This window comes from Aptenodytes forsteri, unplaced genomic scaffold (genome assembly GCF_000699145.1).
Source record: "Aptenodytes forsteri isolate BGI_AS27 unplaced genomic scaffold, ASM69914v1 Scaffold421, whole genome shotgun sequence".
NCBI classification, from domain to species: Eukaryota; Metazoa; Chordata; class Aves; order Sphenisciformes; family Spheniscidae; genus Aptenodytes; species Aptenodytes forsteri.
This window is the reverse complement of record NW_008795524.1, coordinates 585655-599081: the sequence shown is the minus strand read 5'-3', so window position 1 is coordinate 599081 and position 13427 is coordinate 585655. Positions and strand designations below refer to the sequence as shown.

General features: G+C 35.7%; 1 protein-coding gene across 1 annotated transcript in view; it reads left to right on the top strand.

Annotated features, from left to right (window-relative positions):
* NUDCD1 (NudC domain containing 1) overlaps nucleotides 1-13427 on the top strand; it is a 67383-nt gene that overhangs the window by 35768 nt on the left and 18188 nt on the right. Inside the window, exons 5-6 of the mRNA XM_009281970.1 lie at nucleotides 3427-3612; nucleotides 6223-6430. Of these exons, the coding sequence (XP_009280245.1) occupies nucleotides 3427-3612; nucleotides 6223-6430 (394 nt within the window). The remainder of the gene's footprint in view (nucleotides 1-3426; nucleotides 3613-6222; nucleotides 6431-13427) is intronic.

The following is a 13427-nucleotide window of genomic DNA, read 5'->3' as shown; positions in this document are numbered from 1 at the left end:
GGTGAAACATTGGAAGAGGCTGCCCAGGGAAGTGGTTGAGTCCCCATCCCTGGAGGTATTTAAAAGACGAGTAGATGAGGCGCTTAGGGACATGGTTTAGTGGACATGGTGGTGTTGGGTCGACAGTTGGACTCGATAATCTTGGAGGTCTTTTCCAACCTTAATGATTCTATGATTCTAAGTAAAGTTTTATACGTGTGTGGTTAATGTAATTAAAAAAGAAGATAGAACTTTACTTTGTGACATAATGAAATGCAATTCCTGTCTGGCTTGATCTTGTAAAATCGAGGTTATACAGAACGATTTCTAACTAATGTCTGTTATACTTTTCAAAATGTTGTACAGCCGGATATGAGGTTTTGTTTGGTTATGTTTTGGGGTTTTTGTTGGGGTTTTTGTTGGTTTTTTAGCCTCCAATTAACAGTGTTGTGGGATTGGAATTAGTGTGAGATAAATATAAGAACCGTAGCATAAAAAGTAAATACTGCATACTAGGTTTTCCTACAATGAAAGAGTATGAAGTTATTCAGTTAATTTTAGACCAACACATTAAAAACATGTTAGTGTATTAATACCTACTAATTAATGTATTATCCTCATAAATTTTGGCAAAGGGTAATTTATCTGTTCAGTATGACCATATATACTTACCTTAAATATCATGATTTCTATAAAGGATACAAGACCCCATGCTTCAGCGTCTGATTTAAAGATGTGTGGATTAAATGAACTTACCTTTTGGGAGGACTGTGATGTGGTCTCGTTCATTATCTTCCAAAAAGTATGATTTTGATACCGATAGAAACAAGATCTTTAACTACTTGAACTAAAGCAGTTGATTGCATACTGCGATGTTACTATCCAAATGTTCCTCGGTCTCCTACATATAGTGTGGATAGGAGAACGAGTGGCTTTATTCACGTTGCCTGCTGTTGAAACCTTGGGTGATGGAAATATTTCTAAGAGAACCAGAAAGCCACGAGAGATTGCCTTATGCTTTTGTGGCCAGCTCAACAAGAGAAAGAAAACTCTGAACATTACTGGTTATATCTTGTAAGAAAAATTAAATCAGTAATACTGCCAGTGTAGAACTGAAGACAGTTGCTTAAAGAGAGCACTAACACAAACTTTTACTGTATTTTATAATACTGTATATTTTCATAAACAAGTTCTTTTTTACAGTGTGTTTTTTAGAACTTAAGACAAATGTTCATGGAATGAAACTTTTTCCATAAAAGTGGATCTAAAAATCTTCCCAAAAAACTTGCCAGTTCTCCAGCATTTCCAAGGAACAGACAAAATTTTTGTAATTGCAGTCAGCAGAGATGTAAATAACAAGATTCAAAGCAAACTTTAATGATGAAGAGAGAAGTAAGTTTTGATTTCTTTTAAATAAACACCTTGCAAATCAGCGTGATGTATGAACCAGTCTCGGAGATGAAAGCTGTTTTGAGGAATTACGCTACTTTACATCCTCTCTCATCAGTAGGCAATCGCTATGCTTAACTTTTCTTGAAACTCTGCAGTTTATCAAATCAGATTGCAGTAGAATTAAGTAGTTAACCAACGAGCCGTTTCTCAGGTTACCAAAATCTATGCTTTATCAAAGCAAAGCCTTGAGACATAGTTATGTCTCTTGACACCAACAACTGTGAGAGTCTCTGCCATGCCTGGTTGGCTAGAAAAAGTGATCACACCTACCGCTATTGTATTACCAAAGAACGAAAACGGCGGCATGAAGATGAATCTGAATGGAAGCAGGGGTTAGGTCTGTTCACATGTTGTGTGGTACTTCAGAGGGTTGTGACAAAGGTGTACCCTTTCAAAGTTTGTTGTTTTCTAATGTTTTAGGAATCCTCACTGTAAAAGCTTGAAATGAAGAGCCACCATGCTGCTTTCTTAGACTCAGAAAATGTTACATGCTTAGCTTTCCTCTGACCTTCTTCACAAGAAAAATCATGTAGTATAAACTTAATAAAAAAACCATAAAGACTGACTTAAAAAATTTAAACATGTTGATGATTGAAAATACTCTACAAAAGGTTTGGTCACGCAACGATAAGTTGTGATGTTGTAGAGGCTTTTAATAAGTGAGCAAATGCTGTGAGAGAGACGTGCAAACAGATTTGATACGTTTCAGCGCACAATTCAATTCGGACAGTTAAATAACAGCGCATTCAGTGAGTGGCTAACTTCCCACTATAACAAAGACATGCTCTTTTTGGTCATGTATCTAAGCCGAGGTAATTTGTTAATTTTTCAAGCAGGTTACCCTGTTGCCTGGAGTCTTCTGACTCTATAGATCTCTTACTCTGTCTCTAATTAGAATGGTTGAATCTCTTCAATTAATACCCGCCCCCCACCCCGACCAAACTTTTTAGGAAAAAGGAGGGGCCTTTAATTAACACCACTAAGTACCAGAATTACGCTGTAGCCTGGTTTTTATTCTTTACTCCACTTCTTGCTTAGCAAACAAGATAACCAATTGAGAGGACCTAAATTATACCTGGCTTATCCATTATTATCTGTATTCTTCTGTGACTTCGATGTTTCTCTAAGCTTAACACTGAGGTCAAACAGGAAAACATTTTGGAGTACTAGAGTGGTATAGATGATTTTTACCATCATAATCTGGTCTTGTCTAACGTCTCTGCTAATGAGTTCCCAGTTTCTTTCAAGTAAAGTTGTAGTTACAAGTGCAGTGATTTCTTTCTAATGAAGAGATGAAGCATAAATGTGAAAGACTAAACAACTCCTGTGGATAATTTTATCACCTGTGAGAATTTTATCAAGTTGTTAGTTTTTTGCTGAAAATCCGTTTGTACAATCTGTTATTATTCAGAAGTTGATCAGTTACTGAGGACTCTGCGGGCAGTCAGATTCTAATGGAAAAAGAACAAACGTTGTCCTAGAACCTGTCACCTTACCGGTGTTTTGAGTCATCAGTTCTCATGTGTTTGGGAGCACAGTAGGGAATGGCATGGTCCTTGACACCAGTAGCTAACCTCTGGGACCTCCCTTTTAAAGGGCAGTGTTTTACAAAAGTCGAGGAAGATGGGCATTTTCTGCTACGAATAAAGTGTTACCACTAGCTATTTCATTGCTTCTCAAGTTTTTACAGCAGCTCAAAAAGTATTTGGAAAACTTGTTTGTACAGAGGCTGTGAGTGGTTTTGTGAATTGCTGGGCTAGCTGTGGTCAACAAAGCCATCGTAAGGAAAAAGGGCAATGTTAGATTAACTTTAGGGTCTACGTATTTAACAAACGCATTGGAAAACCGAACTCTGAGAAATTTCTTTTTAAACTACGGTACTGTGATTTAACTGGTAGGGTTGCTTAGTATTTTTAAGTGTAAATTCTCATATAATCATTTGTCTTCTAGAAGAATATTACCAGTAAGTTTTTTTTTTTAAATTTTATTTTCTAGGTGATCATAGATATGAAATCTTTAAAAGGAGATTTCTACAAGGAAAATCAGTCCCCCATTATGCAGCAATAGAGCCGAGTGGGGATGGTCTAATGATTGTTTCCTACAAACCATTCAAATTTATGCAAGATGAAGACGACAAATTAGAAGAAAATGACGATGCAAAAGCAACAAATGAAACGAAAGGTAAGACTTATTTGGCAGATTATGATAGGCTACTCTCTCTTTTGGCTTAAAAAATAGCTTGTCAGTTTAGCATCTGTTTGGAAATTCTAGCAGTAAAAGTTTGTCTTAATATCTATCTTCCAGATTTTTTAAGGACAGATTTTAAGGACAGATTGGCTTTTTTTGTTTGTTTTCACCCTGGGAAGTTGTATTGTGCATAAACCTATTTGAGAAGCTTTTTTGGGTAGGAGACACTTAAAGAATTTTGTTTTCCTTAAGGAAGATGATATTTTGCAAACAGAACTGTACGAAATATTTGCTAGCAGCTGAATTGCTAAGGTGGCACCTAAATTTAGGCATCTGGCTGACATATTCAAATTAAGAAGCCAGTCTTCCTAGATGAGAGAGGGCAGTGTGGCACCCATTGACTCCCCCAAATAGTTGTTCCTCAGAAAGCTCTCTGATACGTAATTTACTCTTGCCTTTCTAAAAAAAAAAAAAAAAAAAAAACCTTTTTAAAGAATGAGAATCCTGTAAAAGATTATCTTCTCTCCAGTGGGAAAGCAGTTCAGAAAAAATAATAAACTTCAACAAAAGGCGTCCGTACTTTTTTTTCTTTTAGATCAAAACAAAATTAGGCATGTAAAAACCTATTAATAAAGTTGTTTTATCTTAAATATCGCTGAGCTCTGTAATGTGTATGTTTATGTAGTTATATTTCATTGTTTCAGGTTTGATTTTTGCTTCTGAATATGAGACATTGGTTAATGAACCAATCCTACCGGAATGATACTAGCACAATCTTTGTCCATGGTACAAAAATCTGTTTGGGAAACAATACAGAAAGATCAATTTTCTGGAATGTATTAATGTTATACACTGTGAAAACTGACTTTGTACATGTAATTATATTAAGAATAGTCTGTATGTATAAATCTTGAGGCAAAGGAGTTCTTCAGTGCACTGAGCACCATAATGCAATGTCTATGCAGTTGTCACCTGAATTAGCTAGTTCAATGTTTTAAGGATTTTAAGAGGTTCTTGAGTTGTGTGTTCGGTGTGATTAAAGAAACACAGTAAATAGCACTATATGGCTCTAAGGATAGCTCATTTCATGCATGTATGCGCACATATGCTGTTGCCAAAGCCCAGAAATCTGTAATGTGTGGAGTACTGTTTGCAGCAATACCTTGAGAAAACTTCTCATGGCACAAAAATCTAATGGTAGAGAAAGTACTGACACCTGAACTCCTAGTTTAGAGGGAAGTCTCCTCTTTAAGAGAGAATTTGTCTTTCGCTAAACTTAATTTAGGCTATAATTTTAGTTTCATGGTTATATAAAATTGCAGGCGTAATAGATATCAGATAATGAAACAAGATGTGCCAGCAACAGAACTCTGTTTTTTATAGGATTTTACAAAATAGATAAAGAAATATTAAGGTGGTTATGTTGCACATCGGTATTTTGGGGTTTAGTTTGCTCTTTCATAGTCTTCTCTACACATTTTTGACAGCTTATGAGAAGGCTGTCTTGAAGACAGGGGAGAGGGGAAGTCTAAGCTACTTTTTTGGTGTCATTCAGTTTTCTTACAAATTAAGACTTCTACTATCAGATACAATCTGTGTCAAAGTTTAGAATTTTGAAGGCTGTCATATCTCAGATACTAATAGTGTCTGGGAGGTATATTTGTAGCACCTGTGACTGTTCCATTACAAACAGGAAACTCGTGATAACAGACAACAGTGTAAGAGCCCCTCCAGAGTCACGGTTGCTGACATGAAGCTTAGATCAACTAAATCTTGTATTGGGTTGTGACAGCTTGAGAGCTTCCAAAGGCTCTATCCACACTTTACTTTTCCTCCAAACAGGAAGGTAACATGTACAAGATGACTCTTCAGAAAATGAATGCATCTCTATTTGTGTTTTCTGTGACCAACTGTGCACTACCCAATCATGCTGTCATAGCCTTCCTTTTATATAAACATTTCTCTTAAAAGGCCACTTCTTGTAGCAGTTTAATAATCAAGATAGACATGAGGCAGATTCTAGACCCAGGAGCAAAAGTCAAGCATTACCTCTGGGCAGGCAGTTTTATCTCATCTCCATCAACTGAGGCAGATGAAGACTACTTGGTCTTCTAAAATCATTTCTATTGAATAGTCAGTGTAGCTTCTGGCAAAATAGGTAAGAAAAAAATGTTCACATCTCGGAATGGCATATACTTCTGAGCATGCAGTGGCTTGTCAGTACCACTGCACCTGATGTCTCTTCAACCAAATTATTAATCATTAATGTTTCAGTGTATTTAAGTACATTTTGGTTATCAATTTTGTATGCTACAATAAACTTAGAGTAATAGTTAGTGCCTACTGTATAACTCTATCGACATATTTGAGTATAGACATGAATATAAATTGCTCTCCAGACGAGGGACACAAATGAACTTGATTGCTAAAAAAATGTTTCTCCATTTTGTAATCAGAATATATTTTATGTAAATTGTTCAAGGTGAAAGTTAATTTCCACTCTTCCACAAACTTCTATTCCATATCTCCCAGCACTGCATGCCGTGGAATCCAGGACAGCATTTGTAATCTAGTTTGTATTTTTCTGCATGTTTCCAATTGTAGACCCTCTCTATTACTGGCAGCAGACTGAAGATGATGTGACAGTAACAGTTCACATTCCTCAAGACATCACTAAGGATGACATAAAAGTACGCTTTTCCCCTGACAACATATGTGTTACACTGAAAGACCAGCTTCCTTTGGTGGAAGGAAAACTCTATTCATCTGTGGACCATGAAAGCTGCACATGGATAATTAGAGAGAACAAAAGGTATTGTATATGGTTTTTAGTTTTCCTATTGGTAGGAATTTATTTCAAAGTGTATGCCATATCTCTGGCTTCTGGCTGCTCTGGGAATGGATTCATTTAATGCTACACCCTGCATCCCTCCTTACAAGAATCTATCTCCTCTGCTGAAAATAGTTCACTGGCTTTTGCAATACTATCTCACAATACTCTTTCTTTAGCTAATTGTGAAAGTAATCCCGTCCTCTTACAGTTACTTGCTTATAAGCTACATGACTAGCTATTTTCTACAACAACATAGAACAGCCTTTCCAAAATGATAAATTTTTTTTTTTCTTTTTCAGAAAAAAAAGGCACTATGTCTGTACTGACAGCTATACCTGTATCAGACCAGGAAATTAAGAGTTTCTACTACTGAGCTGTGAAGCAGAGTTCTTTGCAACACTAGGCTACATTGATGCTCATAATGTTAACCTCCTCACACTACGTTCACATGTTTTGAGTGTGTTTACTGGCAGCCAGAGTTAATGTCCTGTTCTAATGTTGTCAGTTGCCTTTCTAAAACAGTATTTGGTGATATGAGCTACTGGAGATTAACCCATGCATGTCTGTATGACCACCTGTCTGTATGACTGCCTGGGTTTTTTATTCTCTTTGAGAAAAATCTTGTCCATTCAATTCTAGTTGATCTCAGTAGAAAAGTGAATAGGTGAACTGTTAAATGATTTTCATAAAGACAGCATATCATATTTTGAAGTACTAAAGAAAGACTTTATTTTTTTCCAAATAGCCAGAAAAAAACCCAGCTATCAAAATGTTAAAAATAGCTTTGTAAGCAAAGTAAACTTAATTGGTTGAACAATCTTTTTCACTAAATTTTAGGATTGATTAGCCTACTTTTACCCTGTTGTTTGTGTTAATAATTTATCTTCTACTTCTGCTTTCCACAAACAGACTTTTTTTGGTAATAATGTAACAGAAATTCTTCAGGTTTGACTTATAAATGCCTTATTATATATTTCCTAATTCATTGTACATTATGTACATGACATAAAATTAATCTGTGTGAACTTAACATGCTGTAGACCTCAAATAGAAATGTTCATGGTTTTGTTTGAGAAGTAAATTTTAGTTGTCTCTTTCTTTCTGAAATAAAAACACCAAGGAATGGAGAGGAAAAAAAAAAAAAATTCAGAGCTCCCTAAACCATAGTCAAATTTGCTTTTTTTTTAAATTTTAAAACCTGTTAGTTCTAGAATTTTAGTTCTCTGGTACAGAATTGCAACCTAATTCTGGACATCTAATTTTGCTTTCTACTTAGACTCTATATCATTAGTAGAGCCTCTGGAGGGCCCTTCAGAGCCCTAAACTGATCTCAGTGACAAGAAGTGTTAAACCATTGGTTTAGGGTTTTTTGTGGGTGCAAATTGTCTACAACATTTGCATTTGCATCAGTAAAAATGCTTCATATCTGGAAGGTGACTTATACATACTTATGTATTCAGATTTATTTCCACATGTGTTTCTGCACATGTAAAAGCGAATGTGAAATCCCTATATATTTGGAAATGTACCCTTCCAAGTTTTCTGTTTGAGACTTGAAGCTAAAAGCCTGTGTTATAAGGCACTTTCTTTGTTGCAGTTAACAGGTGAAGTGAACACTTACATGCACCATTTTGTCCTACCTTGTAGGACATGAACTGAGAGCGCTGTTGAATGCTTAAATGCTGCTAAGTATACTCCTCTTGATCCTTCCACTTACAAGAGGGATTGAAAGTCTTTGCTCATCTTTGGCAGTTGTAATTCCCCTTGTGCTACCTGGTCAGAACAGCTAGAACTGAAGCACTATCTAAATGGTTCAAAGTAAGACTTAAGTCGTGATGAATGAAATGCAGTATGTGCATGACGAAAAACAAGCAGGTGATCCACACTTTAATGATCTTATTCCTCTTTGTACCCTAAGCCCATTTTACCTGTAAAAGTACCTTGGAATTTTTATAGCTTCTCTTGTCAATTGCACTGGTGGGTTTCTGTTTGTCTGCCTGAGGGAGGTGGGTTTGAAAGTCTGGAACAGATTAAACATTTTCTGCTCTAAGAGCTTTGTGATCATACTTCTGAACTTTGAAAGGTTCATACATTTTACAGTCTGTAACTCAGCGCATTGTTTATTTAACCTAGGGGTGTATTTCATTATTTAGAAGTCTCATATTAGTCTCTTAAATATTCAAGTAGGGATTTGTGCGTAAGTCCACAGCTATCAGATATTGATATATAGGGATTTGTGCGTAAGTCCACAGCTATCAGATATTGATATATATAGTCTTATTGCAAGATAGAGTTGTCCAGGTTCTTCAAGTATTTTCTTTGTAATATCTGTGAATCTAGGCACCCAAATATTTCTTCACTACGGGTATTCTAACCAGTGCTAGCCATCTATACATTTGGTATTTATTGTAGCCCTAGTTAATATCACAGCTATTATAATTAATGTGTAATCACAAAAGGAGTTCAGAGTAGTAGGAATGTCCATACTTAAATAAGAATGAACTTAAATCAGTTGTTTTCCAGTGTCTTTTACAGTATTAAATTTGTGAGGTTTAATTTTTTTTTCTTAAACTTGTTAGAGGCCATATTTGCAGTAGTGGGCTACAGGATGAAAACTTAATCTTTTTTTAACTGGCTACCTCTGGTACTCCTTTTAAGATACAGAAGATATTTGGATCTAGAAAGTATTTGTGCTGGTTTGTTCACTTCAACCAAAATAAGACTATGAGCTGCAGCTGTTTTGTGTTGCTCTGTCAGAGTCCAGTACTCTCTGACCAGGTTGTTTTAGATATTCCATGCATGGAGGGTGTAATGATCAAATTTACTTATTTGAAGACAGTTGATGTTACACAGGATTTCTGATTTAGCAGAGTGATACAAAATACACTGAAAACTCAATACATATGCAAGTTACACTTGGCAAAATACAGCAATTGCAATACATGGTTTAGTCACAATACCAACGATATAGCAGAGTGATACAAAATACACTGAAAACTCAATACATATGCAAGTTACACTTGGCAAAATACAGCAATTGCAATACACGGTTTAGTCACAATACCAACATGATTCCCATTACCAGTCTCTATCTCACCGTCACAACGCTGAGCATCCCCACTTGCCGGGAAGGAATACGTGGGTTGAAGCCAGCTCCAGCCCGTTGCTCTCTTCCAAATTCTTTTGTTAGTTGTCTAGTTTTTATACTCTGCCTGGGCTGAGCCACATATTCACTCCCCCCATGCCGGTCTGGCTAACTCTGGGAGGTATTCACACTCTTTTAATGAACTCAAGGAGAAACATTTACACCACCAGTTGATCCACTCAACTGTTGATAGCTGTTTATCTAAAACAAAGGCCACCCTTTGTGTTGAGATAAGGTCAGCTTCTTTGCATTATTCCCTGAGCTTCATGGGCACATCCCCATCTCCACCAGCAATCTTCCATTCTAGGGGTTTGCTCAGTGAGTCACATTCCACTCCTTGGGGTTTAGTCTGTCACAAGCTCTGTGACATGTAACACTGGTTGCAGACTGGAAGCACCTTGTGTGGATCATTCTGTAAATGCAGAACCATCGGCTAAGTCCTGAATCAAAGAAATTATTTAAACATAAGATAAAGGGTGGAGAAGAAGGATACAGGCTGATGGGGGAGGGAAGAATGCAGGGAAATGAGTCAGTAAGTAAAACTGTGTTTCAAGTGTCATTGTTCGCATGTGGTTCATGATGGAATTTGTCTTGGCTCTTCCAACAAGTATAAGAAAAGCAACAAGGTCTGTCAGTATATTATACATATTTGGACATTTACTGCTTTTGCTCTCTCCTAGGATAAAGTAATGAGCCACTATTTCTTGAAACAAGCAGGTTTGGTTAAATGGTTGCTTAAAGAGTAATTTCCGTATATGGTGTCATCATGTGAAAAAATATAAGAAGAAAGGAGTTGTTTCTATGGAAATAGAGGTATTTCCTTTAAATACGATTAAAAAAAAATTCTCACAGGGAAAGTTTTGCAAATACTCTGTGATAAAGGACATAAATTTAGCAAAGTGTAAACTTGCCTATATCACTAAGCATATTTGTCTTTTATCCAAATCAAACCGTAGCATCACACCAGCTACTATAAAGAAAATTAACTCTGTCCCAGCCAGAGTCAGTACATGAGTGCAACAAAGTGCTTAAATCTATTTACTAGATTTAAGGATCAAGAATTTCTTTGGTTAAGAAAAACTCTGCCTTAAAGTTCCTAATGTGTTAATGACCACGGTATACCTCCTGGACATGGGACGGGGGTGGGAGGAGTGCATTAGTTGTGTCTGTTTCCAAGGCATTTTGGAATGTCTTCTCTTGTTCTCTGCTTGGCCTCTTGTTTTCCAATACCAAGCATTAATATCCAATGTAGTTTTACTTTGAAGCACTATGGGTTCTGAAAAGTATAGAGATAAACACTAGCTAACAGTGTTTGCTACTTGCATTACAGTCCCTTTTGCATTTCCATAAACTAAACTTACTAATTAAAAACTGAGTTCTTAGTTATTGACTCTTTTACTTTTTGAGCTTTCTTTGATTAACAGCCACCAAATACTTGCTCTGAGCAAAAATGTACAGGTCTTGAAAGAAATTTCCAATAATCTAGTAGTGTAGAAGTGGTTCTTGCGATGCATCTGGCAATAAAATATGATTGTGCTGTAGTTAGTGATTTCTTCTGAAGAAAAATTATCGCTTTGACCATGCATATTTCTTGGAAATCTTGTTTTTGACTCCAGCAATTCAAGATTTGAATTTCAGTGTTACAATTTTGTAAAAGAATCTTTCAGTCTGTCTTACCTTTGTTTTATAATCAGTGCTCCTTTGGTTTATTTTTTCCCCTTTTTGCTGTAGATTTATTACTGTTTTTACAGTTTATTTATACTGAATGCAATATATTGTAATAAAGGTAATCATACAATAGGAAAATTGCATTTTATTTTTTACCAGGTAGAGCCTTAGAGCAGGGCAGATGGTTTTATTGATCCCCTTTTCAGTATCTAATACCTGTTTTATGAGAGTGTATGCACTTCAGTCTTCTGTTTCAGAGTCACAGTTCAAGAAGTTATTTCTCCATGTGAAGCTTATTGATATGAAAAAAACGCTGTAACCTTTTGTGTAGTTCAGATCTGTCCTTGGGTTTCCATTAGGCATTTTTGGTCCACAGAGTTTCCTGCAGAGTTTCCAATTTAGTTTCCTTGGAGTGGTTTTGAGATGCACAAACTTTAATCCTATAAACGTGATCGAGCATGCAGTAAGTAGGGAGAATACAGATTTATTTCAATGGCACAGTAATGTTCCCAACCATAACGTTATGGAAAATGTGGCCATCTAAGAAGGGTTTTTGAGAAGACTCAGTGAAAAATAGACTTTCTATTAACCGTAGCTTTCTGACACCATGAAGTCTGAGTTTCAAGTGGAAAAAAGGAAAAAAAGTCATTACAGTTTCAAATTACAACTTTTAAATACATACATTTTCACTACCATTCCCCAAGTGTGGAAATTGGGGAGCAGTGTGTTACAGATTTGAGATATTGTATCTTATGATAGTTTTGCATATTGCTTTGTACATAATAAATATGGCAGTAGTTATTCTTGCCAGTATAATTTAAAATACAAAGTGAAAAAAGATACGGTGGAGATCATACTGACTTCTGGGTGCTTGGACAAGCTTGATGTCAATATTTTTCAGTAATGCATTTTTTGAACTTCTATGTGAAGTACATAGGTGTACACATACTTTGTGAGATTTAGTTATAATAAAAAAACTAGCGTGACATTTTCTGCAAGATATTCCCAGTTAACATTTTTTTCAATTTCTTTTGATAGTCATATGGTTTAGTTTTGGGTAGTCCTGTGAGGAGCAGGGATTTGGACTTGGTGATCCTTATGGGTCCCTTCCAACTTGAGATATTCTGTGATTCTGTGATTTTCCTTTGGTTTCCCTAATGAAAAATCTTGGCTTTTTCCCAAAAGGTTAACTGTAAAAGATAGTTATTCCCCAAAAGAATTAAATAAAGGGACTAATATTTGTATATAGATTATACTAATATTATATACTAAAATGTGATTTTCAGTTGTTGATTATTAGATATCATAGTGACAAATAACTCAGCTGAGTAACTCAATTTTTTTATTACTCATTCAAGTGAGCAATATTGCATGAATCTCAGGCTTCTATTTTAATGGGAAATAGTAATTACACATTTCAATGTATTAAGTTACGCTGTTTAATGTGGTACTGCAGTACCATTTTAAATCTGTTGGTTAAGTCTAAAACTTGCTCCAAATATCTTCTGTAAAAGTATGCTATTTCTAATACCAATGTAATTGCTTCAGAAACTGATTCACAGTTTACGGAATAGTTATTGCTATGATGCAGTAGTTAGTAACTTAGAAGGTTTTCTTGTTCTGTCAGGTAAAAGACTGTCATTGTAGACCCTATAAGTGTGTCTAAAAAGTGAATATAATAAAACTAACTGGTTTATCATTATATCCATGTGTTGGTCTAACGCAGTAATTAAATGGAATTCCTGTGTTGGTTCATCGGGCTAAGTCTCTTGTTTTCTATTTATTGAGTTAGTTATTCCTAATGGTTATACCAGCTTCTCTTAAGTTTGGTGGGGTTTTTTTGACAGGTTACAGAAATCGTATCTCTTCTGAGACATGATTTTAGATATACAATGTAGATAATTAACTGTTTTGTATTTCTGAGCATCGGGCTAAGTCTCTTGTTTTCTATTTATTGAGTTAGTTATTCCTAATGGTTATACCAGCTTCTCTTAAGTTTAGTGGGGTTTTTTTGACAGGTTACAGAAATCGTATCTCTTCTGAGACATGATTTTAGATATACAATGTAGATAATTAACTGTTTTGTATTTCTGAGGTCTATAAAATACAAATATTTTTGTCCTAGATGTTATATAAAGGTAGGGCATGCTTAAGTAGCCCTAC